The following is a 23,560-nucleotide window of genomic DNA, read 5'->3' on the forward strand; positions in this document are numbered from 1 at the left end:
TCCACATAGACTTCCTCTTTGATCGAACCATGCAAGAACGCGGTCTTGACATCCATCTGATGTAGGTTCCATCCTTGTGAAGCAGCAAGGGCTATGATTGAGCGGATGGTGGTATATTGGGCAACCGGTGCAAATATCTCGTCATAGTCTATACCTTCCTTTTGAGAGAAGCCACGAGCGACAAAACAAGCTTTATACTTTTCAGCACTTCCATCAGCTCCATGCTTTATCTCGTAAAGCCATTTCGAAGTGACAACTGTTTTGTCTTGGGGTCTGGGGACCACATCCCAGACATCATTCTTCATGATGGACTCGTATTCCTCAATCATAGCATCCTTCCATACTTGATGCTTCACAGCTTCTGTGAATGATGAGGGTTCATTTTGAATGATTGTGCTCATAATGGTCAAGTATCTATGATACTTGGTCGGCTTCTTACTTTCCCGGAAGTCTCTTTGGGTGCAATGTGTCCTTTAGCATCATCAAGTGTCCCCCCTGTAAAATTTTCTGTTTCCCACCCCGGTTTTCAGTTTCACCTTATTTCTCCCATATAGTTAAATGCCCATTCCCATAGCCATACATTTAACAGACTGAAAAAAATAAATATTGCTGAAAACACAAATTCTGGAAATTTTTCAGAGTGCTGGAAATTGCAGAAATAAAAAATCAGCAATTAAAACAGCCATTAAAACACATTTAAACTCAGTGATTTTTGGTCAACTTGACCCTGGAAAAACCCCCTACAACTCTTGGGGAAAACCAGTTTGAGAGCTCTTCTTTATTTCTGGAAAATGCCTTTTACAGAGAAAATTTTTCAGCAAAAAATCAGCAAAACAGAAATTTTCCAGCAAGCAAAACTTATCTGTTTTCAGCCCAAACGACAATCTGAAAAATGCTGTAAGAGCTGTACGGACCGTACGGATGTACGGACTGTACGGACGTACGGATGTACGGACCGTACGGACTGTACGGACGGCCGTACGGACTTGTACGGACAGCCCTCGGAAAAAGTGCAGAAAATCGCCTCCTCGATATTCGTGCTGAAAAATAAATTTTTCCACTATTTTGCTCACAAAAACTGCCTTTTTCTGCTTGTTCTTTATGCTGTTCGGATTTGCTGAAGTGCTGCCTTGGTGTGTGTGCCAAACTGCTGCCTCTTTCTCCTCCTTGTCCAGAAATCTCCCTTGCTCTCTTGCTCTCCTTCTCCCAATCTGCTCATGAAAGAATGAATGATCTTTTCCTCCTTTTCCTCCCTTAACCCAACCCTAAATGACTTTTGGGTGATCCCTAAATCCAATGGCTGAAATAGATTTAGATCAATGGCTGAGATTAAATGCTCATTTAAATCTCACTTTCTATTTTTTAATTCACCCCACTTTAATAAAGACCCACTTAGTCATTTATTTCCAAAGTCACTTTTCCTTTCTAATTTTTCATTGACTTTATAAAGTCACTTTAAAATTAGACTTAGTAACTTTATCACTTAAAGTCACTTTCAAATTAGATTTAACTTTATAAAAAAATTATAAAGTTACTTTAGGAGAAAAATTAAATTCTTTTGGACACTTTTCCCTAGGCCAAAGATCAAAGCCTTAGGGAACCACCTGTCCTCCGGTACCAAATTTCAACACTCCCTCTTACCGAGGAAGGTGTTCCTCACCACACCCATCTTGTCTCTGAAGTAGACATGCTTGCCCCGTGGTAAGGCTTTGGTAAGAATATCTGCAACCTGCTCATCAGTGGAAATATACTCAAGCTTCACAGCTCCCTTCTGAACATAGTCTCTGATGAAATGATATCTGATCCCGATATGCTTTGACCTGTCATGAAATACTGGATTCTCCGTGAGTTTAATGCAACTCTGATTATCACAGTAAATCACTGAAGGTCTCAAAGGCTGACCAAATAAGCCAAACAACATCTTGCGAAGCCAGATGGCCTCACAACTAGCTAGACTGGCTGCCATATACTCTGCTTCCGCTGAACTCAGTGCTACTGACTGCTGCTTCCGGCTGAACCATGACACTACTGCTGAACCCAACCCAAAACAACACCCTGAAGTGCTCTTCCTATCAGAAGCACAACCTGCCCAATCAGAATCAGTGTATCCTGCCAATCTCACTCCATCTCCCTGCCTGTAGTCCAGACCATAATCCACTGTCCCCTGCAAGTACCGCAAAATGTGTTTTGCAGCCACCCAGTGAACCTTCCTAGGCTCACACATAAACTGACTCATCGTGTTGACTGCAAAACAGATATCTGGTCTGGTGTTGACCAAATACATCAAGGAACCAATCAGCTGCCTGTACAATGTGGGATCCACCAACTCGGAATCCGAAGCATGAAGCTTCTTCCAGTTGGTGATCATCGGTGTCGACATGGGTCTACAATCCTCCATGTGGAATCTGCTAAGGATGTCCACAATATACTTCCCCTGCCCCAGGAAGAAATGCCCCTCCTCCTGCCACACCTCCAAACCCAAAAAGTAATGCATCAAGCCGATGTCCTTCATCTCAAACTCCGCCGCAAGATCTCTCTTGCAGTGCTCTATGAGTCTCTCTGCACCTGTAATGATCAAGTCATCCACATACAGCACCAGAATGAGGGGCTCCTCACCAATCACAATAAAGTAAAGGTTCGGATCTGCCTCACTCTTTGTGAAACCCATCCCCTGCAAGTATGCATCTATCCTGGAGTACCAAGCTCTGGGAGCTTGCTTCAGGCCATAAAGGGCCTTCTTCAATCTGCACACATGGGACTCCTTCCCATGCACCTCAAAGCCCTGTGGCTGCTCAATGTACACCTCCTCCTGTATGAAGCCATTGAGAAATGCGGTCTTCACATCCATCTGGTGGATCTTCCAACCCATCTCTGCTGCTATCGATATAATGGAGCGGATCGAAGTATATCGAGCCACGGGAGCGAAGGTCTCCTCATAATCAACTCCCTCTACCTGGGAGAACCCTCTAGCCACAAACCTTGCTTTGAATTTCTCAATGCTGCCATCTGCAGCATGCTTTACCTTGTAAAGCCATCTGGAAGTAACCACGGATTTGCCCTCAGGCCTCGGCACCACCTCCCAAACATCATTCTTCATGATAGAAGAATACTCCTCCTGCATGGCCTCTCTCCAGACCTGCTGGCTAGCTGCCTCCTCATAGCTAGAAGGCTCAGAGTCAAGGATGCTGGTAACCATCGCCATATAACTACAAAACCTCTCAGGTGGTCTACTCTCTCTGACCGGCCTCTTCGGCTCAGCAACAGATGTGGCATCTCTCAAGGTGTCCTGAAGCCACTTGGGCTTCCTCTTCCCTGAGCGCACTTCTTCCACTGGAGAATGAAACTCCTCCTCCTCATCATCATCAGTAGCCTGAACTCCTGACTGTCTGTCTGCTGTCCTCCTGCCTGCACCTGAACCTGTAGAAGCTGAGGTACCGTGTGAACTGTCCATCAGTGGACTCCCTAGTGAACTGCTCTGTGAACTGCTCTGCATGCTGCCCGGAGCACCACCCCTCTGGCTCGGCGAGCCACTGCTCACTGATGGACCTGACATCCTCATAGATGTACCTCCGGATCCTCCTGATCCCTGCCCACTGGATCCCTGCGACTGACTCAACTGCTGCTGAGGGTCTGGCTGATCCAGATACTCTAACTCCCGTGACCTCCTAAAGGCCCTGTCCTCCTCGAACTTCACATCCCGTCTGACAACAACTTTCCTCTGTGCAGGAATGTAAATCCGAAAGGCCTTTGAGGTCTCACTGTAGCCCACAAAGATACCCTTCTCTGCGGTGGGCTCTAGTTTGGTCCTCTCCTCCTTGGGTATATAGGAGTATGTAATGCATCCAAAGATATGAAGATGACCAAGATCAGGCTTCTTCCCAGAGAAAGCCTCCTCCGGAGTCATGTGCCCCAAGGCACGATGCGGACTCCTGTTCTGCAAGTAAACAGCTGTGTTGCAGGCCTCTGCCCACAAGAACAATGGCAACCCCTGATCATGTAACATGGCTTTGGCAGCCCCTATGATGGATCTGTTCTTCCTCTCCGCAACCCCGTTCTGCTGGGGGTTGTAAGGAACAGTGAACTCCCTCCTAATGCCTGCCTCCGCACAATAGTCAACAAACTCTCCAAGGGTGTACTCTCCTCCATTGTCCGACCTCAGGGACTTGATCTTTCGACCTGTCTGAGTCTCCACAAGAGCTCTGAACTCCTGAAATCGCTTGAAGACCTCACTCTTGGTCTTCAAGAAATAAATCCAGGTCCTCCTGGAGTGATCATCAATGAATAAGACATAGTACTCATATCCACTCAAGGAAACATGAGACATCCGACCGCTCACATCGGAATGAATCAAATCAAGTATCCCCGTCGCTCTGCTGTCACTGCTGGGAAAAGGGGATTTGGCAAACTTGCCCATCGCACAACCTCTGCAAGTATCGAAGTGATCAGTACTGAAATCTGGCACACCTGTGGTGATCTCCCGCAATGTCCTCAAGGCTCCATGATACATGTGTCCCATCCTGCGGTGCCAAATCTCACACAGCTCAGAACTGCTAGCTCTGCTGTCGGTACTACAGCTCAATGCCAAAGGGGGCTGGAATGCAAACTTGTACACCTTTGCATGGCGTACACCTATCACTCTAGCTGAATCAGCTGGAGAGCCCCTGGGATACATCAACACCTGTCCTTCCCTGAACAGTACCTCATATCCTCTGTCCTCCAAAGCTGAGACGGATATGAGGTTCTTCCTCATCCCTGGCACATAAAGAACCTCTGACACCTTCAAGGGAGGTTTGGACTCCCTCTGAAATGTCACTGTCCCCACCCCGACTGCTCTAACAACTCTGTCATCACCGAGTACTACCTCAATATCAGTGCCACTCTCTGAAAGCTCTGAGAAGTACTCCCGGACTCCTGTCATGTGACGTGAAGCCCCACTGTCCACATACCAGATACCTGTAGATGCTCCGCTAATCGAGGGAAAAGCATGCTCCCTCTGAACCTGTGTGGCAGGTGATCCTGCACTAGAGGACTCACATGTAGTGAACGCAAACTCCCGGTCAAAACGACCTGCAAAGTCCTCAATCTCAGCTGAAGCTGCCACATCCTGGTTCTTCCCCTTCTTCTTCTTCTTCTCCGGACACACAACTGCATAGTGTCCCATCTTCTGACAATTCCAACACTTCACTTTGGAATAGTCCTTTTGTGAGTTACCCTGTTTACTTTTACCTTTGCCTTTGCCTCCACCACCGCTTGTGGAAGCCTGCTTCTTCCCTTTGCCTTTCTTGCCTCCTGCCACCAGTGCTACGTCCTCATCCTGCTCAACTGGCTTGGCTGCCCCAAGCTGTACTTTCCTGATCTCTGTCTGAATACAATCATCCCAAAACCTCTCCCATGTGGGAAGGGTCTCACGTGCACAAACCCCATCAGCAAAGTTCAACCATGAACGGGGGAGGCCATTCACTGCAATACGCACCAACTCAGTGGATGGAATGGCCTCTCCAATCGCTGCCAACTCATCTCTCACATTGGTAATCTTTGTGAGATATCCAACTGCACTATCATTCCCCATCTTAATGTTCTTCAGCTTCTCCTTCAGGACCATCTTCCGGTTCTCATTGGTACTCTGGTAGAGATTGGACAATGCTGTCCACATCTCATGGGCATTGCTCTTTCCTCTCACATGAGGAATGCAATGGTCTTTGATTCCGTCTAAAATCAGCCTCTTACCCTTGTTGTTCTTTCTATTATAAGCTGCCAACTGAGTAGCATCAGTAGGCACAACAACAGGGTGCTGTGCTGTATGCACCATGATATCCCAGACTTCTGCCTCCTCAAAGATACTCTGCATTCTCTCCTTCCAAACGCTGTAATTTGTATGCCCATCCAACCTATCCTCCACCCTCAATCCCAATGACATCTTGCTGTCCTAAAACTGAAAAATAGCACTGCTGTGGTAAAGATAAACCTGCTGTTTATGAAAAATCAGCTTGCTGGAATTTTCTGAGTGAAAAATCAGCAGCTGTATTTTTTCTCTTTTGCTGTCCCAAACTGCCCTTCAGCACTCAAGCTCTGATACCATGTAAAATTTTCTGTTTCCCACCCCGGTTTTCAGTTTCACCTTATTTCTCCCATATAGTTAAATGCCCATTCCCATAGCCATACATTTAACAGACTGAAAAAAATAAATATTGCTGAAAACACAAATTCTGGAAATTTTTCAGAGTGCTGGAAATTGCAGAAATAAAAAATCAGCAATTAAAACAGCCATTAAAACACATTTAAACTCAGTGATTTTTGGTCAACTTGACCCTGGAAAAACCCCCTACAACTCTTGGGGAAAACCAGTTTGAGAGCTCTTCTTTATTTCTGGAAAATGCCTTTTACAGAGAAAATTTTTCAGCAAAAAATCAGCAAAACAGAAATTTTCCAGCAAGCAAAACTTATCTGTTTTCAGCCCAAACGACAATCTGAAAAATGCTGTAAGAGCTGTACGGACCGTACGGATGTACGGACTGTACGGACGTACAGATGTACGGACCGTACGGACTGTACGGACTGTACGGACGACCGTACAGACTTGTACGGACAGCCCTCGGAAAAAGTGCAGAAAATCGCCTCCTCGATATTCGTGCTGAAAAATAAATTTTTCCACTATTTTGCTCACAAAAACTGCCTTTTTCTGCTTGTTCTTTATGCTGTTCGGATTTGCTGAAGTGCTGCCTTGGTGTATGTGCCAAACTGCTGCCTCTTTCTCCTCCTTGTCCAGAAATCTCCCTTGCTCTCTTGCTCTCCTTCTCCCAATCTGCTCATGAAAGAATGAATGATCTTTTCCTCCTTTTCCTCCCTTAACCCAACCCTAAATGACTTTTGGGTGATCCCTAAATCCAATGGCTGAAATAGATTTAGATCAATGGCTGAGATTAAATGCTCATTTAAATCTCACTTTCTATTTTTTAATTCACCCCACTTTAATAAAGACCCACTTAGTCATTTATTTCCAAAGTCACTTTTCCTTTCTAATTTTTCATTGACTTTATAAAGTCACTTTAAAATTAGACTTAGTAACTTTATCACTTAAAGTCACTTTCAAATTAGATTTAACTTTATAAAAAAATTATAAAGTTACTTTAGGAGAAAAATTAAATTCTTTTGGACACTTTTCCCTAGGCCAAAGATCAAAGCCTTAGGGAACCACCTGTCCTCCGGTACCAAATTTCAACACCCCCAAGCCATGAGGGCCTCTTCCTAGAAGAGGAAGGCTCTTGCGATGGGGGATCAACAGGGTCCATAGGTTCTTCCACTTCGGGCATTGTTTCATCTTGCTTTTCCTCCAGTTTGCTGGTGTCAGCTTCTCCAAATTTCTTTAGTATAGGAAGATTGTCAACTTTGCTAAGAGCCATATTTTTGTCAATGGTGACATCATGGCTAATTTCGACTTCCCTTTGACCAGCGACATAGATTCTATAGCCCTTAGTAATTTCACTATAGCCCACAAAGATTCCCTTCTTTCCAGATGCACCCAATTTATTCCTTTTCTCTTTTGACATATGAAAATAAACAGGACTTCCAAAAATTCTAAAATGAGATACATTAGGTTTCTTACTAGTGAACATCTCTTCGGGAGTCTTGGAATCCAATGCTTGATGAGGGCATCGATTTTGAACATATACGGTGGTATTTGCAGCTTCGGCCCATAGAAACTTCGGAAGCCTTTGATCATGGAGCATGGAACAAACAACTTGCATAATCGTACGATTCTTCCTTTCCGCCACACAATTATGCTCAGGTGTGTATGGTGTTGTGGTCTCCCTCTTAATGCCAACTTCCTTACAAAAGTCATGGAACTGATTGGATTCATACTCGGTCCCATTATCAGTCCTTAAGATCTTGATCTTCTTCTCAGTTTGATTCTCGATCAAGGCTTTGAAGTGACGGAACCAGGAGAACACTTCATCCTTCTTTTTCAAGAAGTATATCCAAGTCTTGCGAGAATAATCATTTGTAGAAGCGAGGTAATATAAATATCCTCCCAAGGAGTTCACAGGTGTCATAGTAGATATGTCGGAGTGAATCAATTGTAATATACCCAAGTTCTTGCTATGGCTTGAGGGGAATGGTCCCCTTTTGACTTTTCCTTCGACACACCTCGAACATACACCTTCTTGCTCTACTTTAAACTCGGGGATCCCTGTCAGCATTTGTCTCACATCGGGTAGAGCTTTATAATGAAGGTGAGCAAACTTCTGGTGCCATAGTTCGGACTGAAGAGATGTGTCACAAGACATGACACCCAACAGACTTCCTCCGACTTGATACAAAGAGTCAACTCGAAACCCAAGAGTGAAAACATCTTTAAAATTCTTTTTCCATACACGTACCTTGCCATCCATGAAGGCCACCTTGTAGCCTTTGTCTTCCATTGCCGAAATGGACACCAGGTTCTTCTTGAGATCAGGTACATATAGAACTTCTTGCAAATGAATTGTGTTACTCTGATTCAATTGAAGGGAAACATTCCCTATGCCTTTCACGGGATATTTAGAGTTGTCTTCGATAATTATTTCCAGGTTGGTCTCCTTTTCTGTCAGATTAGAGAGAGCTTCTGGTGAAGTGCCTTGAGGCACCACCATCAATAAGCCAATTGCCCAATGAGTCCAGAGGAGTAGTAGAGAGGGCCGATATCAAATAATATTAATCTTGCTTATTGTTAACAACGTTAGGTTCATACCTGGAGTTTTTTGCCTTCTTGGAGGGTTGACCACTTCCTTGATTTCCGACATTACTCTTTCCTTTGCCATTGAACTTGCCCTTACTTTGATTGTTGTTGGAATTGCCTCGGTAGTGATTTTGATCATCGTCATGAGATGTGTCTTTTCTATCAGGACACTCCCTCGCATAGTGGCCAATTTTGTTGCAAATGAAACATCTTCCTTTCCTTCCACCTTTTGGTCCGACTTTTCCCTTAGATTTTGACCCATAATTGTTTCTCCTTTTAGCATGGGAGGAGAAAGTAGCGGGATTGCCTCTAAATGCAGGCATTTCCTGCTCTTCCATCCTTGTCTCTTCTTGAATGCATCTCGCCATCAGTTCCTCAAATCCTGGAATTACATTATTGTTGAGAAGAGTGGTTCCGAATACATACCATTTGGATGGGAGCCCTCCAGGAGTTGTGATGGTCAGTTCCTTGTCAGGAATGACTTCCCCAATCGATAGGAGATCATTCTTGATCTCGGTGATCCTTAAGAAGTAGGCTTGCATATTTTCATCTTTGCCCTTCTTAATTTCCTTCAGCGTATTCTCAAGGGTCAAAACTTGATTTGCATCACTAACTTTAAACAGGCTTACTAGTCTATCGTAGATTTCCTTGGAGGTGTTCAACTCGGAAATGTAGGCCACTAGGCGCTTGTCGATAGAGTCCTGAATGATCTTCTTTGCTTTGACTTCTCCCTTGGTCCACTTGTTCCTTGCAGCAACTGATGCATTTGATGGAGGCTCAATGATTCTGCCTCTCACATGGTCCAACACTTCCTGCTCTTCCAATGTCAGATCGAGAGACATCTTCCATCTGTGATAGTCAGACTTCTCACAGAGCTTATCTTCGGCGGGGAAGTGTGATGAGGAACCCATGGAGTCTATAGACTTTTTCCAACAGTCTTCGGTGATTGCTCTTGCTCTTGCTCTTGCTTGGGCTTTGTCTTCACCTCAACTTTAATACCATGTTAATTTATGGTATGTTCTATGCTTAGAGCAGTTTACTTCAAATTCTTCTTATTAACCATTATTTAGCAATCACATTAACATAAAGTAAAATGTTGATAGAACATTAATAGATTGACAAAAACAAGCCAAGACAAGAGACACCAGATGTAGCGGCTAGCCAGGGACAAACCCCAATGTGGGGAAACCCTTTGATCAATTCTTCTATAATCTTCAATAGTTCAACAAAGAGAGAAATAGTACAAATACATAAATCTGTAATTTTATGACAGCAGCAGCAAACCCTAACCAGCAAAGTCAAAGCTGGTCAAACAAGATAGAATTGACCTCCAATTTGCTTGGTCAATATCCCAGTCAACTCGGCCTCCAACAGCAAGAAGAGGCAGCCCAAAAATAGTCCGAAAAACTCAGTCAAATGCAGTCAACTGAAGTCAACCTGTTGCCAGCAATTAGGGTAGTCAACGCTGGTCAAACCTGAGGTCAGAATGCCTCGATTTGCGTGCCAAAATTTGCGGCCTGCCTAGGAGAGACAACCACACCAAAACTGCAGCCCTAGAAAGTCCACGCTGGTCAACACTGGTCAAAGATACCATCTACAGCTTTTGCGTCCCTCTACATCCTCCTTCCCACGTGTGAGCTGCTCCTTGTGTGTAAACCCAATCAACAAAGGAGAGTGAAGAATGTGAGAGATGAGATGAGTGAATAATGCCTCAACCTATCTTGTATTTATATGAAATGTTGAGCATGTGTGCCACATGTTTAGCTGCTGGCTAACCTTGACAATTTGTCAAGTAAATACAAATAAATTCATATCTCCATAAATACTTGTCAGAATCGGATGATTGTTAGATCAATCCTACACCTCTCGATGAGAGGAATCCAAGAAAAATATCAGCTGCCATAAATGAGATGACCCACATGGAGTTTGGCCCTAGTTTCCAATTTTAACAAGGATGCGACTCTAGCATCTGCGGGACAAGGGGTTCAGAAGAGGAAGAAGGACATCTCCAAGGTCAAGTGCTTCAACTGTTGGGAGTTGGGACATTATGCATGTCAGTACCCTAGGAAGAAAGGCAAGGGAGAAGCTTCTGATTCGAAGGCAGCTCCAGCAAAGGCGGAAAGGATGTCGACACTGATGACGATTGTGCCATGAGTGCTCATGCGCCTCTAGAGAAGAGGTGGGGAGACATAGAGTTGTAGTCAGGAAGACTACATGCAGGGGTAGGATCCTTGAGGTACTCAAACTCATGGATCACATCCGGCTACAGGAGCCCTTAGCGACAGTACCATGATGACAGGTGTTGGGTGGAGCAGGGTGTGATGGAGTGAGAAGGTAGTGCTAGAGTGCAAAAGTCTGTAGCAGTGCAGTGGAGGTTGTAGCGGTGCGAGAGGCACAAAGGTGTTTGCAGCAACACAGTGGCAACAGAGGGAGCACATGATACCAACTGAGGTAGCTTCAACATGATGAGGTCTCCAAACTGACTGAGATGTCAGTATGTGGGTGAAGTCAGGTACTTACTTCTCAGTAACTGAGTTGCAGTACAACAGTGAGCAGTGCTATGGGTAGCATGATGCAACAGGTTGAGAGGGAGCTGTAGTACGAATGTAGCAGTGGTAGTGGTAGTGTCATAGGCAACAGTACAGGAAGCAACAGTGTAGAGGATTTGAGGCAGCAGGCCAAGAATCAGCACAGGTACCGATGCGGAAGATCAGTGTGATGTTTCTATGGTGAAGGATTACTAGAGCACATTCCTCGCTAAAAGGGAGTGTTGATTTTTGGTAGCATTAGATGTGCTCTAGCCATGAAAATTGGTGGAGAGGCTAAGGCACATGAGATTTCCAAGTCCCAGAAATCGTTTGGAGAAATTCCACCCTGATGAAGAGATATTAAAATAATTAATATTTTTAATGAGACTCTAAGTGTAAACTTAGGAGAATTAAAATATTAATGTGTATTAATATAAATGGGTGAGAAAATTCTAAATAACGAGGATCAAGCCAGATCTAATCTTAGCTATTTATTAGGGACTTAATCTTGTCCGTTGAGTCGTCAATAGGAAAAGTATAATTGGAGGCTTGATGGTTAGTTGGAGACACACCAAGAGAGATTAGTCAGTTCGATTTTCTGGGGCGAGGTCTGCTGAGGAAATCGAGCAAGTGATCAATTGCAGTGGGGCAGTTCAACAAGAGGCTGAAGAATACATAATAGAGAGGCAACGAAGTGCCGAGAGAGGCAGCATAGAGCCTAGGAGGGTTGACGTAGAGGCTAAGGCGGCCAGCACAGAGGATGCAAAAGCCGCAAAGGAGGCAGAAAGCCGCAGAGGTTGATGCAGACAATGCATAGGGTTGTAGAGGCTGACGCTGGGCTGAAGAGGCTGCACTGAGTAGGTTCTGTGGGGCAGATTGAGAGCAGATTAGCTGGGAGTGGGTGACGCAGTTCCAGAGGGCTGAGACCAACTATGATTTACTGTGATAATTAGAGTTGTATTGTACTCACAGAGAATCCAATATTTCATGATAGGTCAAAGCATATTGAGATCAAATACCACTTCATCTAGGATTATGTTTAGAGCGGGCAATGAAACTAGAGTATATACCTATTGATGAATAGGTTGCAGACATTCTCACCAAGTCCTTTCCAAGGGGAAAAAATATCTACTTCAGGGATAAGATGGGAGTGGTGAGAAACACCTTCCTCTGTAAGAGGGAGCGTTGAAAAAAGTAGCAATGAGGTGTTTCCTAGTGCTTCTTTTCTAAACCTAGGAAAACAAGTGAACCCACCTTTTTAGTGTGACTTTATGTATGCTATGAATGGTTAATTGCTTTAGATTCCATATTCATTATTAATGATTTTGTTGTTTATGGATGCAATAGATAAATTACGTAAAATAAAGGACAATAAAATACAAACACGATTTTGTTGTTTATGGATGCAATAGATAAATTACGTAAAATAAAGGACAATAAAATACAAACACACACCACTCACAATGAACACCAAGATATGTTTCGGGAAACCCTTTCGAGAGAAAACCTAGTTGGAAGGTGAGGTGCTCTACTCTCTCGTTTTTCTAAAATGGAAATATTGCAAGTACAAAGGAGAAGACATTATCTATGAAGTTATTTGAGACCTGTGGCCCGTGTGTTGCGATAGAACACAAACCCCCTTTGTTATGCTCTCTCACTCCCACTCCCACTCCCAAGTTGTTCTATCTACTGATGAACAAGATATAATCAAGATGAATGGATCCCCTCTTCGGCATAGTGGCCTTGCTATTGTTAAATTTTCCAATGCCATATTTTATTTAAATTCCTAGCAATTTATTTTATGCTCATAAAATATATTGACAGAGTATTTTTTTTTTTGAAAAACTTAGAAAATTATTCACAAACACAACAGATTTTTCGTGCCTCCAAATTTTCCTTCACTTTTATTTCTCAAGAAAAGTAAGGGCTCCCTTAATAGGGAAAATGATCCTTAGAGAATACATAGAAAATACAATAAAATAGAACTTGGATTTTTTGGCCCATTGGAAATTTTGGCCACTTGAAAAATGCGGCTTGTTGGAAATTTTTGACCCTTGGAAATTCGGCTTCTCCAACTTGTAAATCGTCTTTTTTTTCCTCGCCCTTTATGGTCCCCTTCAGAGTGGAAGAAACTCGCCCTTTACGTAGGCCTAATTGTTGAGAAACCGATAGGCTAGCAAATTAGGGTTGATTTCTCTTAGTTGATAATTGCTTGTGAATGTTTGTTGGCTTCTTAGTTCTTTTATTATGTTCTCTTAATTAAACAATTACCAAAACATAGAACATGAAGATCACAAGAGACAAAAAACACAAAGATGTAGGATCCAAGCCAGGGCAAAACCCCACAGGGGGGAAAACCCAAACAACTCTTCTCATAGAATCAAATCAAAGTAAGAAATCCAAGACCCATGACGAAGACCAAGACTTCTACAAAAATCCTAAGTCATCTCTTCTTCATGCCTTTTCGATAAGTCAAAGTCAACAAAAGTCAATGCTAGTCACACTTCTGAATTCTAGTCACTTCCTAAATTTCGCTCTCTAACTAAACTTTCATCCTCTTCCTGAAATTTCAGGCCCTTGCAATTTCGGCCTTGTACCGGCTCCGAAATACCACATAAAATCTCACATGTGTGGACAAATTAGGGCACAAAACATAACATTCTCTCCTTTGGCTTTGCTCTCTGTCCTTTGACTTTTGCTGAAATTCTTCTCTTTTCTAGCACAAAAATCGAAGTGGTGAGTGAGTGCTCCAATGAGGTTGAACTACTCTCTATATATACACATGCAGGAGGTTGAATAGGTGCCTTTCTAGGCAGACTTGTCCAGGAGGGCTGACTTGGTCTTGTGGAGGACAAATTGACTCTTTTGACTCAAATAAAAATAATTTTCTTTTCTTACAAACAGTCCAAATGGGACTTTGACTCATGACAAATTTTCTTATTGACTGAATAAACCCTAGAAGCATGAATAACATGCTTTGACTAGAAAATAATAATGATGATTTTTTTTTTTTTTTTTTAAACATGAAATACATATTGATACAAGTACAATGATAATTATAAGGACCTAACCTAGTTACATTTTCAATAGGTATGACCTTGCACAAGCCTCTAGTTGGAAGTCTCAGCCTCCTCATAAGCCTCGACCTTCTCTCCCCGAGATCTCGATCCCATCAAATTTTTCTCATTCAAATCTCCTTATTGGGCAACCTTCTTCCTATTTAGTGAGTCTCTCATTCTTGATAAATTCACTCTCCTAAAGAAATCGATGTCTTTCACCTCTCCCTTAGGATTGTTTTATAATTTCTCATTGAGCTAGATCTCTCAAGTGATGAATGACTAGGATTAGATGCTAAGCCTCACTTGAGATCAACGATAAATATTAGATCTAACTCACTCAAGTAAAATAATTTACTTTTCATTAGAAACCTTAACCCTATAGCCAACATTAATTAATAAATTAATCAATGTGTTTTTCCTAAGTTAGACTTGGGAAAGAGATCATAAAGGTCACTTGCTTAACATGAGAAAGTACCTAAAGAGGATTTTTGACATCTGCTGGACACCTAGCTTATGTAGAAGCACTTGTTTGAGCTATCATCATTAACAATTATAACACATCCCCATAACCAATTAGGGGTAATGTTGACTACTTCAATTCTCAACTAGAGTTATAACTTTGACCCTTCTAGATACTTCTTCATAGTCTTTATGTTGCTAGCCCCTTCTCCATGAATAATGGGTGTTGACGTGACATTCTCTCAAATTGTGGTGGTCAATTATGATAGTTCAACTTTTTGGAGGCATAACTTTTGCATCTTTTCTCTGAGTGACGTCTTTCTTGTGCTGTTGGAAAGGTCTCGAGGTGTAGAATAGCGTCAAGGGGCCTGATGCTTAAGCGGAATGTTTTACCCCAAAAAACGTCATTTAAGGCCTTACATTGGCCCTAGAAGGTGTTAGACCCCAATTCTCCAAATTAGGTCCTGCCTTTAAAGTTGCTGCTGTAAGCCGATCCCTTCAATTTTTCTAGTGTAAAAGCATTGAAATGGATAAAAAATTATACAGTTAGCCAATCTGGATTAGGATCCTTCTATGCATTTGTGGATGACATCCCTAGTCTGTTGATGTAAACTAGTGTACCTTACACAGGGGAATTTGCACCAAGCACCTACTAGCATAGAACTAGCCAGATGCCCAGCAACATTGGCGACTACCAGTTGAGAAATCCCTTAGTCTATATATATTGATATTGTTTATTTTCAAAACCCATTTGTACGAGTAAGTTTTCATATACGAGAGATGTCTAAGAGAAAGTAACACATGCAAGAAACCAAAAAACTATTACATGCCTAAGAATCAATGAAATAAAATTGATCAAATGTTCATGTAATTATAAGGAAACTTTTGTGGGGAGTTTGAGGCAATGCCTCCCTGTATTCGAGGATGGCATCCCCATTAAAGCCATTAATGTAGACTAGCGTGCCTCTCTTGGGGGCATTTGTCGAGATAAAACTTGCCAAAAGCCTTACAAGCCTTGCAACATCAGCGACAATTGTTCAATCAATGTGTGAACTGTACAGGAGGAAAAGTGTTACTGAGAAGGGGAATAGGAATAGACTTGTTTCGACATGCTAAATGCAATGTATGTCAAAGATAATAAATGGTGTCTGTGATCATAATGTATTTCTTGGAACACTGCTCAATTACAGATTTAACAGCTGCAAATTTAACAAGTGGTTGTAGTTGCAAAAGCAAGCTGCTAAATACACCAAAAAATTTCTTTTACATAATAGAACACTGTTAATTTATTGAGGGTTCTGTCTGACACAGAAGACTATTTGGGCAATGAAGTTGAGTGTTAGTTTTCTTCAGTTCACCGTATCAAGAGAAGCAAGTTGCACTTACAATCTGGGGCGTGGGAGATCTGTGTGTGTCATGCCACATGTAACACTAGTAAAATAGAATAACGAAATAATTGATGTCTGATGTCTAATGTCAAAAAAGGGAAAGGAGAGAGGAAGGAGCTTATTATTTCTTTTTAAACTAGCATAATTTGTCTCAACCCAGGTCTTTAAAACGGTGAGAGGTTTACACGGGGTTTTCAATCTTTTTTGATGCTTAATAGATCCACGGTAAAGATAACTTATTATACTATTTATCTAGTTTAGTAATTCAACTAAATTTCTATTTTTTAAGTTTTTCTTTATTGTAATTTGTCTCTTTTGACTATTCTGCATGACTTATAATGAAACTTAGAAAAGCCTAATATCTCAAATTATCTATTTTCGATCAGGGAGAACTCACCCGCGGACCATCAAAATAAAAAACCTACAAATGTTCATGCTTTGAACTTGAGGCGTGGAGACCTTCATGCAATAAAGAGGTTCGTATTTATTATATAACATTTGGATTAACTATCACTTTGATTGATGGATTGTGGTTAACATGTTCTTTATCGTGATGCAGGGAAACTGAATTGCTCAAAGGAAATCCTTTGATTCATTTTCCCAGGGATAGCCTTCCAAGATGACAATAAGCTATCTTTAGCAGCTCTGCTACTTTGAAGAGTTTCAAATGCTCGGCGGCATGCTTAAACATGTTATTACTTGGAAAATGTTTACTACCGTGAAGAATATGGCCATTTTCATTCTTGTATGAAAGGCGTGTTTGGGGATATCAACTATAGGATGTGCTTCTCAAGCACATCTTGATATTCATTTATTGTATTTTAATGAACTTGCATTATTTTGAATGGAAGTGGCAATCTTATATGCAACAAATTGAATCGCACTTTAGCATATTTTCTAGTGACGAAGGGGGCAATTGATACAACTGTATTGACAGCACAAATATAGGAGAGGATAAAGGGGTAATTGAGACTTGTTAATGGAACTATTGAATTGAAACCACAAATATAGAAGAGAAGGGGTAATTAAGACTTGTTAATTGAACTATCTTTTTGGCAAGTTGTTTGTCATATAACTTGAATAAAACCCTTGTGATTTGTCAGAGGTAGCATGATAGTCTTACGACTATAAAAACAAAATGAACATTGTAGATAAGCGTCTTTACGAATAGTATACAGTATCTTAGCAAACTGGAGACATGAGGCAAGCAATTGAGGTTGACATAGCTTTTAAACGTGCTAGAACGTGATCAGAGGCTAAAACTGATAATTTTCGCAACATCTCTAATTAGTATATTTCAGATAATCATATGGAAATAGATTCAATATCTTGTTTGGATTCAAATTAGTAGTAGCTCGAATTAGACAAAATTGACTTTCTTGAGTGATCCTGTCAAATATATAGGGTTATGATTTGGCGTTATAAATAGAATGCATATAGAACAAAAATGTTGATTACAGGATAAACTTCATATAATTGACTTCAGGGTTATTCAAGTTGTACAAGCTAAACTAGTTCTTCTGACTCTGCTTGCTACTAGCAATTGCACATGTTAAAAAGGTTTTTATATGGAGAAAATCATGTCACAATTAACATTCCAATTGGTTTTTATTCCTCTCTTTGCTGTGTTTGATACGAATCAGCTGATTCAGTCATCACGTTTATCAACATCTTTTACATAGACATGACATCAAAATTGCGTTGCTGGTTTGTCCTGTTGTGAGGGGTGAGGAGGATACCTGCCAGACGGGTACGCGTGTTTTTGGGTATGCATTCTCTAAAAGCTTTAGTTACATTTGCTATGGACTGAGGATTTGTTTAAGAGGTTCGCCATGGGAGGAACTATCATCTCACAAACTTCAGATTTTTATGCACTTAAGTGATCAACTCGCATATAATGGAGAAGCTTTTTAAGAAAAAGCTATTTGAGATATTGTGAAGACTTATGGTATGGAAGCTTGTGTTGAAAAACGTAACTATGTTCGGTCTTCATAAAATGTATTTGTCAAAAGAATTTTTATTATGTTATGATGACCTATTAAAGCATGGGTTTCATGCTTGGGTCATCATTTGATTAGTCAAAGTCCCCGTTGTGGACTTCTAGGATTAATAAAGAGTCATTAGAGTTATTGTATATTTTATGAGACTCTTCATGGGCTTTCAAACGATGTAAAAATAATTATTTTTAGGTCAAAAATGAATTATGTAACCTGCACACCAAGTCGGCCTCAAGGAAGGTAATTCGACCTCATTGGAAGGCTATATATAAGGCAGTTCGAGTTCATTTGCAACATCTCACTCTCCCACATAGTTCGATATTTGAAGCTAGAAGCTGGAAGCTGGGAAAAATGCGAAGGTGAAAGAGGCTAAAAGGAGTGCGAGTTTGGTCAAGAAGGAAGGGAAGGACAAAATCGAAGTTTTGGTATCTCTTTCTCTCTCTCATGTGGGTTAGTTTAGGAGATCAAAGTCTCCTTGTCAAAGTCGAAGCTGCCGCTGATGCTGGAAGCTACCAAGTTGAAGTTGCTGCTGATGTCGGAAGATGCCAAGTCGAAGTTGCTAGGGTTGAAGTGTTGTTGCTACTAGGTTGAAGGTTGGATCGAAGTAGAGGTTGGCAAGGAGAGGCTAGTTTGGTGTGGAGGTCTTTGTCAAGGTTGAAGAGTCTCAAGGAAAACTATTGAAGGAAGAGATTTTGACTGGGTTTTCCCCTAGATAGGGGTTTTTCCCTAGCATAGTGTTTACATAGTGTGTCTTGTGATCTTCATGCACACATAATTTGGTAATCGCTTGATGAAAGATAATATAACAAAATAAGTAAAAAAAGTCAACATAATTCACTAGTTATTAAGAAAGAGATATCTAACCCTAATCCTACTAACACTGATTTCTCAACATGATATCAGAGGTAAGGTCAAAGAAGATTGAATATCACTTCGTTGGCTTGAAGGAAATGATTACTCCATCTATGATAAGAGTGGGATTCATACTATAGGAAGCTGTATCAAAGAGATCTTCAACTACTTATTCAACAAAGTCAAAAGGAAAGGGTTCTTGGCTGCACTTGCATGTTCACTTAATAATGATAATACATGGATTGTTGACGGTGAAGCATCTAGGCATATGACAAGAAAGAGTAAACAACCTCACACTCTATCAAAGGAATCATCTTCTCATACAGTGGAATTGGGAGATAACAAAAGCTATTAGAGGCCTGGGATCAACATCATTAAAGTTGGAGAATGGAGCTAAGATGGAGGAAAAAGACAGTTTAAGGATCTATTGAAAGTAATCTAAGGAACCTCAAGAAGTTGATTAAAGGATCATTTAAGGAGACCTTATAAAGAAAGAGGCTTACTATCTTCAAGGACAATGTCTAACACAATAAAGGAAGAGAACAAAGTAGAAGAATCATTCAATTACAATGCTTGGAAGAAGAGGATAGATCTCATCCTTGAAAAGAATAAAGTCTTGGATCTAGTAAAAGGAAAAGTGAAGAAGTCTACAAAGAAATCAAGAAGTCTAAAGGGTCAAGAAAGAAGGGATAGGGATCAAACAAACTTTGCCAAAGAAGTTTCACCAAAGAAGAACATGATGGAAGGACCCAAAGTTAAAGACCTGTTTTCTAGGTCTTCTTAGGGACTCTATCCCTTGCATCCATCAATCTTGGAAGGAGCCCTTACCAACTTCCAAAGATAAGTATCTTACTCCTTGCATTGTCTTTTATATTTGGCTTCCCTTATCTATGTTTGTTTGTATTAAATACTAATCACATTTCTAGTCATATTTTTTAGAAAAGACTTGTTGAATACTCAAGGAACATGGAAGAAGGTTTCTCAAGACAAAGCATTGGAACTACAAGGTTTGTTAAGAAACAAGAGGTATTTTTTGAATTAGAAGTTTTTCACTTTCCATATTCATTCTTGATAAACTATTACTAACATCTTTTTGTCTAGCTTTCTTGAATCTTAAAGATTTTTGATAGGGTGATTCATCAATAGATAAATCTACTCTCCTCATATCTTTGATTACTCTTGCGGAACCCTAGAAAGGTTCATTGTGAAAACCCTAACTTAAGGGTATGTCGATGATTATGTGTGAAAACCTAACCTACTTAGGGTTATTGTTGAAAGAAAATGTTTGATGTTTTGATGAAGTCATGTTTGGGGTTTTAGTATGGTTATGGAAACTCTAACTTGTTAGGGTTGAATGGTAATGTTCGAAACCCTGAACTTTTGAAGTATTGATAATTTAGGTTTTGCTATGTTTTGTATTAAAACCCTAGATCACTAGGGTTTGGTAGGGTGTATAAGCAAGACCCTTATAATGTCTTAAAACGAAATCCTTGGCATGTGTGTGTTTGTCCGAGAAAACCCTAGTTTGATCAAGTTTGTTATATGTCTAACTCTTATTGATATTTGTGTAGTTGGGTTTGACTAACACTTGTTATGATGTGCTTGTGCATGATGATGGAATCTTAGATATATGAGTTGATCTAATTGTTGATGGTCATGAGTCCCAGGGTTTGGAAATAAGCCCTAGTCGAAGTTTGATTCTCAAGGATGATAGTATTTGTGAATTCTAGGGTTTTGTAAACAAGCCTTAGTAGAAGTACAAATCTCTGATATATGATGGCTATGTGATAATTTGAGATTTGTGTAAGATTGTTGAAATTTGAGTTTTAGTTATGATTGATGTTTGATTGTTTAAGAAAATCTAGGGTTTGCAACAAACCCTAGTGGAAGCTAGTCATGTTGTTACTTTGAACTGAGTTGTGATTGGTTTTGGTTGTTAAAAGATCATGTATGAAATCTCGGATCTCGCACTAAAGCCTAGTGAAAAGTCTAACATATGAATTATGAAGTTGTTAGATACAATGTAGATCTATATTTGTCTAAATTGTTTCTAGGGTTCGAAAAATGATGTAGTAGGGTATGTCATACCTCTGAAAGAACATTGGAACCCTAGATGTAATGAAAGTTATTATGAAATGCTCAAATTCTTGATGAAATAGTCTAGGGTTTATGATAAAAACACTAGCAAGAAGTTAAAGAGTATGTGTCTTTTGTTTGTAATTAAGTTTAGGCATCTGATATATAAAGTTGATTGTTTCCGTGATTTTGATATGGTTAACTTCATGTTTCTATAGATTTGGTTGTGCTTGCTATCTAAGTTGTGCAGGTACACAATCTTCAAGATGGTGAAGATGTTCGTCATGATAACTTTGATGAAAAGGATGGAAGCCATGAAAGGTTCTTCGATGTCATAGAAAAGAAGTTGAGCCCCCTAAGTTAATAGGGAGCTTGAATGAAAGGAATCTCCCTAGGTTAAGAGGGAGCTTGGGTATATTCCTTGTATTGGAATGTTTGGATCCTCCCTGGTTAAGATGGATTGATGGATATGGTTCTCTACCTCATGTGTCATGCACTAGACCAGGACTAACAACCGCAAGTTTTAGTGAAGGCCATGAGTGAGAGAAGAAAATTGGAGAATTTATTTTGAAGGGCTGCTTGGATAAGAAAACCAGATCAATTTGTGGAATATGTCGCTGCATGAGAAGTAGGAAAGGAAGCTGTATGGTTGAGGAATCTTCTGTCAAGATTCATTGGGAAAGCTCTAAGTCTTACTATGAATAGTTGAGAAGCAACATCAAGTTGTCTGGAAGATCCTGGAGGTTTGTATCTATTTATGTACATTTTAAAGTTTGTTATTGATTGGAGTTGTGTTTGTACATGTAAATATCTCGGAAGTCTGATAGCATGTTTTATAGGTATCTGTTGCTTCTTGCCTGTGAATATGGGTGAAGTGTTCACTCGAAATGTTGGGCTCTTCAATGAATTCACACAGGTCTCTAGAAGCTCTCACCAACAACATGTCTAGAGTTGTCGATCAATTTGGTTGGGAGAGATTCGGTGCCAATCTCTTTGATCGGGGATGATTTGTTACTGATTGGAACAATCAGGAAGTCGAGGCTGTGTGTGAGACATTGCTTGGGAGGACATCTGACCGAAGTAGGGAGGGTGGTGTTGGTCGTAGAGTTCTGACCTTAGGTACAGACCTAGATCTTGGGGTTGATGGTTAGTAAGTAACCCTAATGGTACCTAGAGAGGCTGAAACCTTTAGTCTATATTAGTCCCACTTGGATAAATTACACTGGTGAGGAATCTAGTCCATGGCATTGTAGTGCTTAAACTGTTGAGAGACCTTGGATAGATTTCCATGGTCAGGAATCTAGTCCATGGCATTGCGGTGCCTAAACTCTTCATAGTTCATATAGTTTTAGATCTTCCGTATGAATACCTCCCTAGTTAAGAGGGAGTGTTGAAAAATGTAACTAGGTTCGGTCTTAAAAAATGTATTTGTCAAAAGAAATTTGATTATTGTTACATTGACTTATTAAAACACGGGTTTCATGCTCGGGTCATCATTTTATTAGTCAAAGTCCCCATTGTGGACTCTTAGGATTAATAAAGAGTCGTTAGAGTCATTGTATATTTTGTGAGACCCTTCTTGGGCTTTCGAACGATGTAAAAATAATTATTTTTGAGTAGAAAATGAATTATGTAACCTCCACACCAAGTCGGCCTCAAGAAAGGCAATTCGATGTCATTGGAAGGCTATATTTACAAGGCAGTTTGACTTCATTTGCAACATCTCACTCTCTGTCACATAGTTTGATATTTGAAGCTGGAAGTTGGAAGTTGGGAAAAGTGCGAAGGCGAAGGAGGCTAAAAGGAGTGCGAGTTTGGTCAAGAAGGAAGGGCAGGACAAAATGAAAGTTTTGGTATCTCTCTCTCTCTCTCTCTCTTGCGTGTGGGCTAGTTTAGGAGATCAAAGTCTCCTTGTCAAAGTCGAAGCTGCTGTTGATGCCGAAAGTTGCCAAGTTGAAGTTGTTGTTGATGCTGGAAGTTGCCATGTCGAAGTTGCTAGGGGTGAAGTGCTGTTTCTACTAGGTTGAAGGTTAGATCGAAGAAGGAGAGGTTGGCTTGGTGTGGAGGAGGTCTTTGTCTAGGTTGAAGAGTCTCAAGGAAAACTATTGAAGGAAGAGATTTTGGCTGGGGTTTCCCCTAGATAAGGGTTTTGCCTTGGCATAGTGCCTACATCTTGTGTCTTGTGTTTTTGTGATCTTCATGCACACATAAGTTGGTAATTGCTTGATGAAAGATAATATAACAAAATAAGTAAAAAAAGCCAACATAATTCACAAGTAATTATCAAGAAAGAGAAATCTAACCCTAATCCTACTAGCACTGATTTCTCAACAGCTTGGTATGGTAGGAAGAGTTCCATCATGTAAAGTTCATAATGAGATTGCCAAAGGATTAACCGTGATACAAGATCATGCTTATATGATTGAGAATACAACTTATCGCACTCCTCCCAAAATTGCTTTCTATTCCCAAGACTATTCAAGGG

General features: G+C 40.7%; 1 protein-coding gene across 1 annotated transcript in view; it reads left to right on the forward strand.

Annotated features, from left to right (window-relative positions):
* The window catches only part of BUBR1 (BUB1-related (BUB1: budding uninhibited by benzymidazol 1)), a 77,565-nt gene extending 60,390 nt beyond the window's left edge, over window positions 1–17,175 (forward strand). Inside the window, exons 10-11 of the mRNA XM_089439096.1 lie at window positions 16,537–16,626; window positions 16,710–17,175. Of these exons, the coding sequence (XP_089295222.1) occupies window positions 16,537–16,626; window positions 16,710–16,773 (154 nt within the window). The 3' untranslated portion in view covers window positions 16,774–17,175. The remainder of the gene's footprint in view (window positions 1–16,536; window positions 16,627–16,709) is intronic.
* Window positions 17,176–23,560: the final 6,385 nt, after the last annotated feature.

The sequence above is a fragment of the Pinus tabuliformis genome, chromosome 9 (genome assembly GCF_031772625.1).
Source record: "Pinus tabuliformis cultivar Carrire ecotype Pingquan chromosome 9, CPIR1, whole genome shotgun sequence".
In the NCBI taxonomy this organism is placed as follows: Eukaryota; Viridiplantae; Streptophyta; class Pinopsida; order Pinales; family Pinaceae; genus Pinus; species Pinus tabuliformis.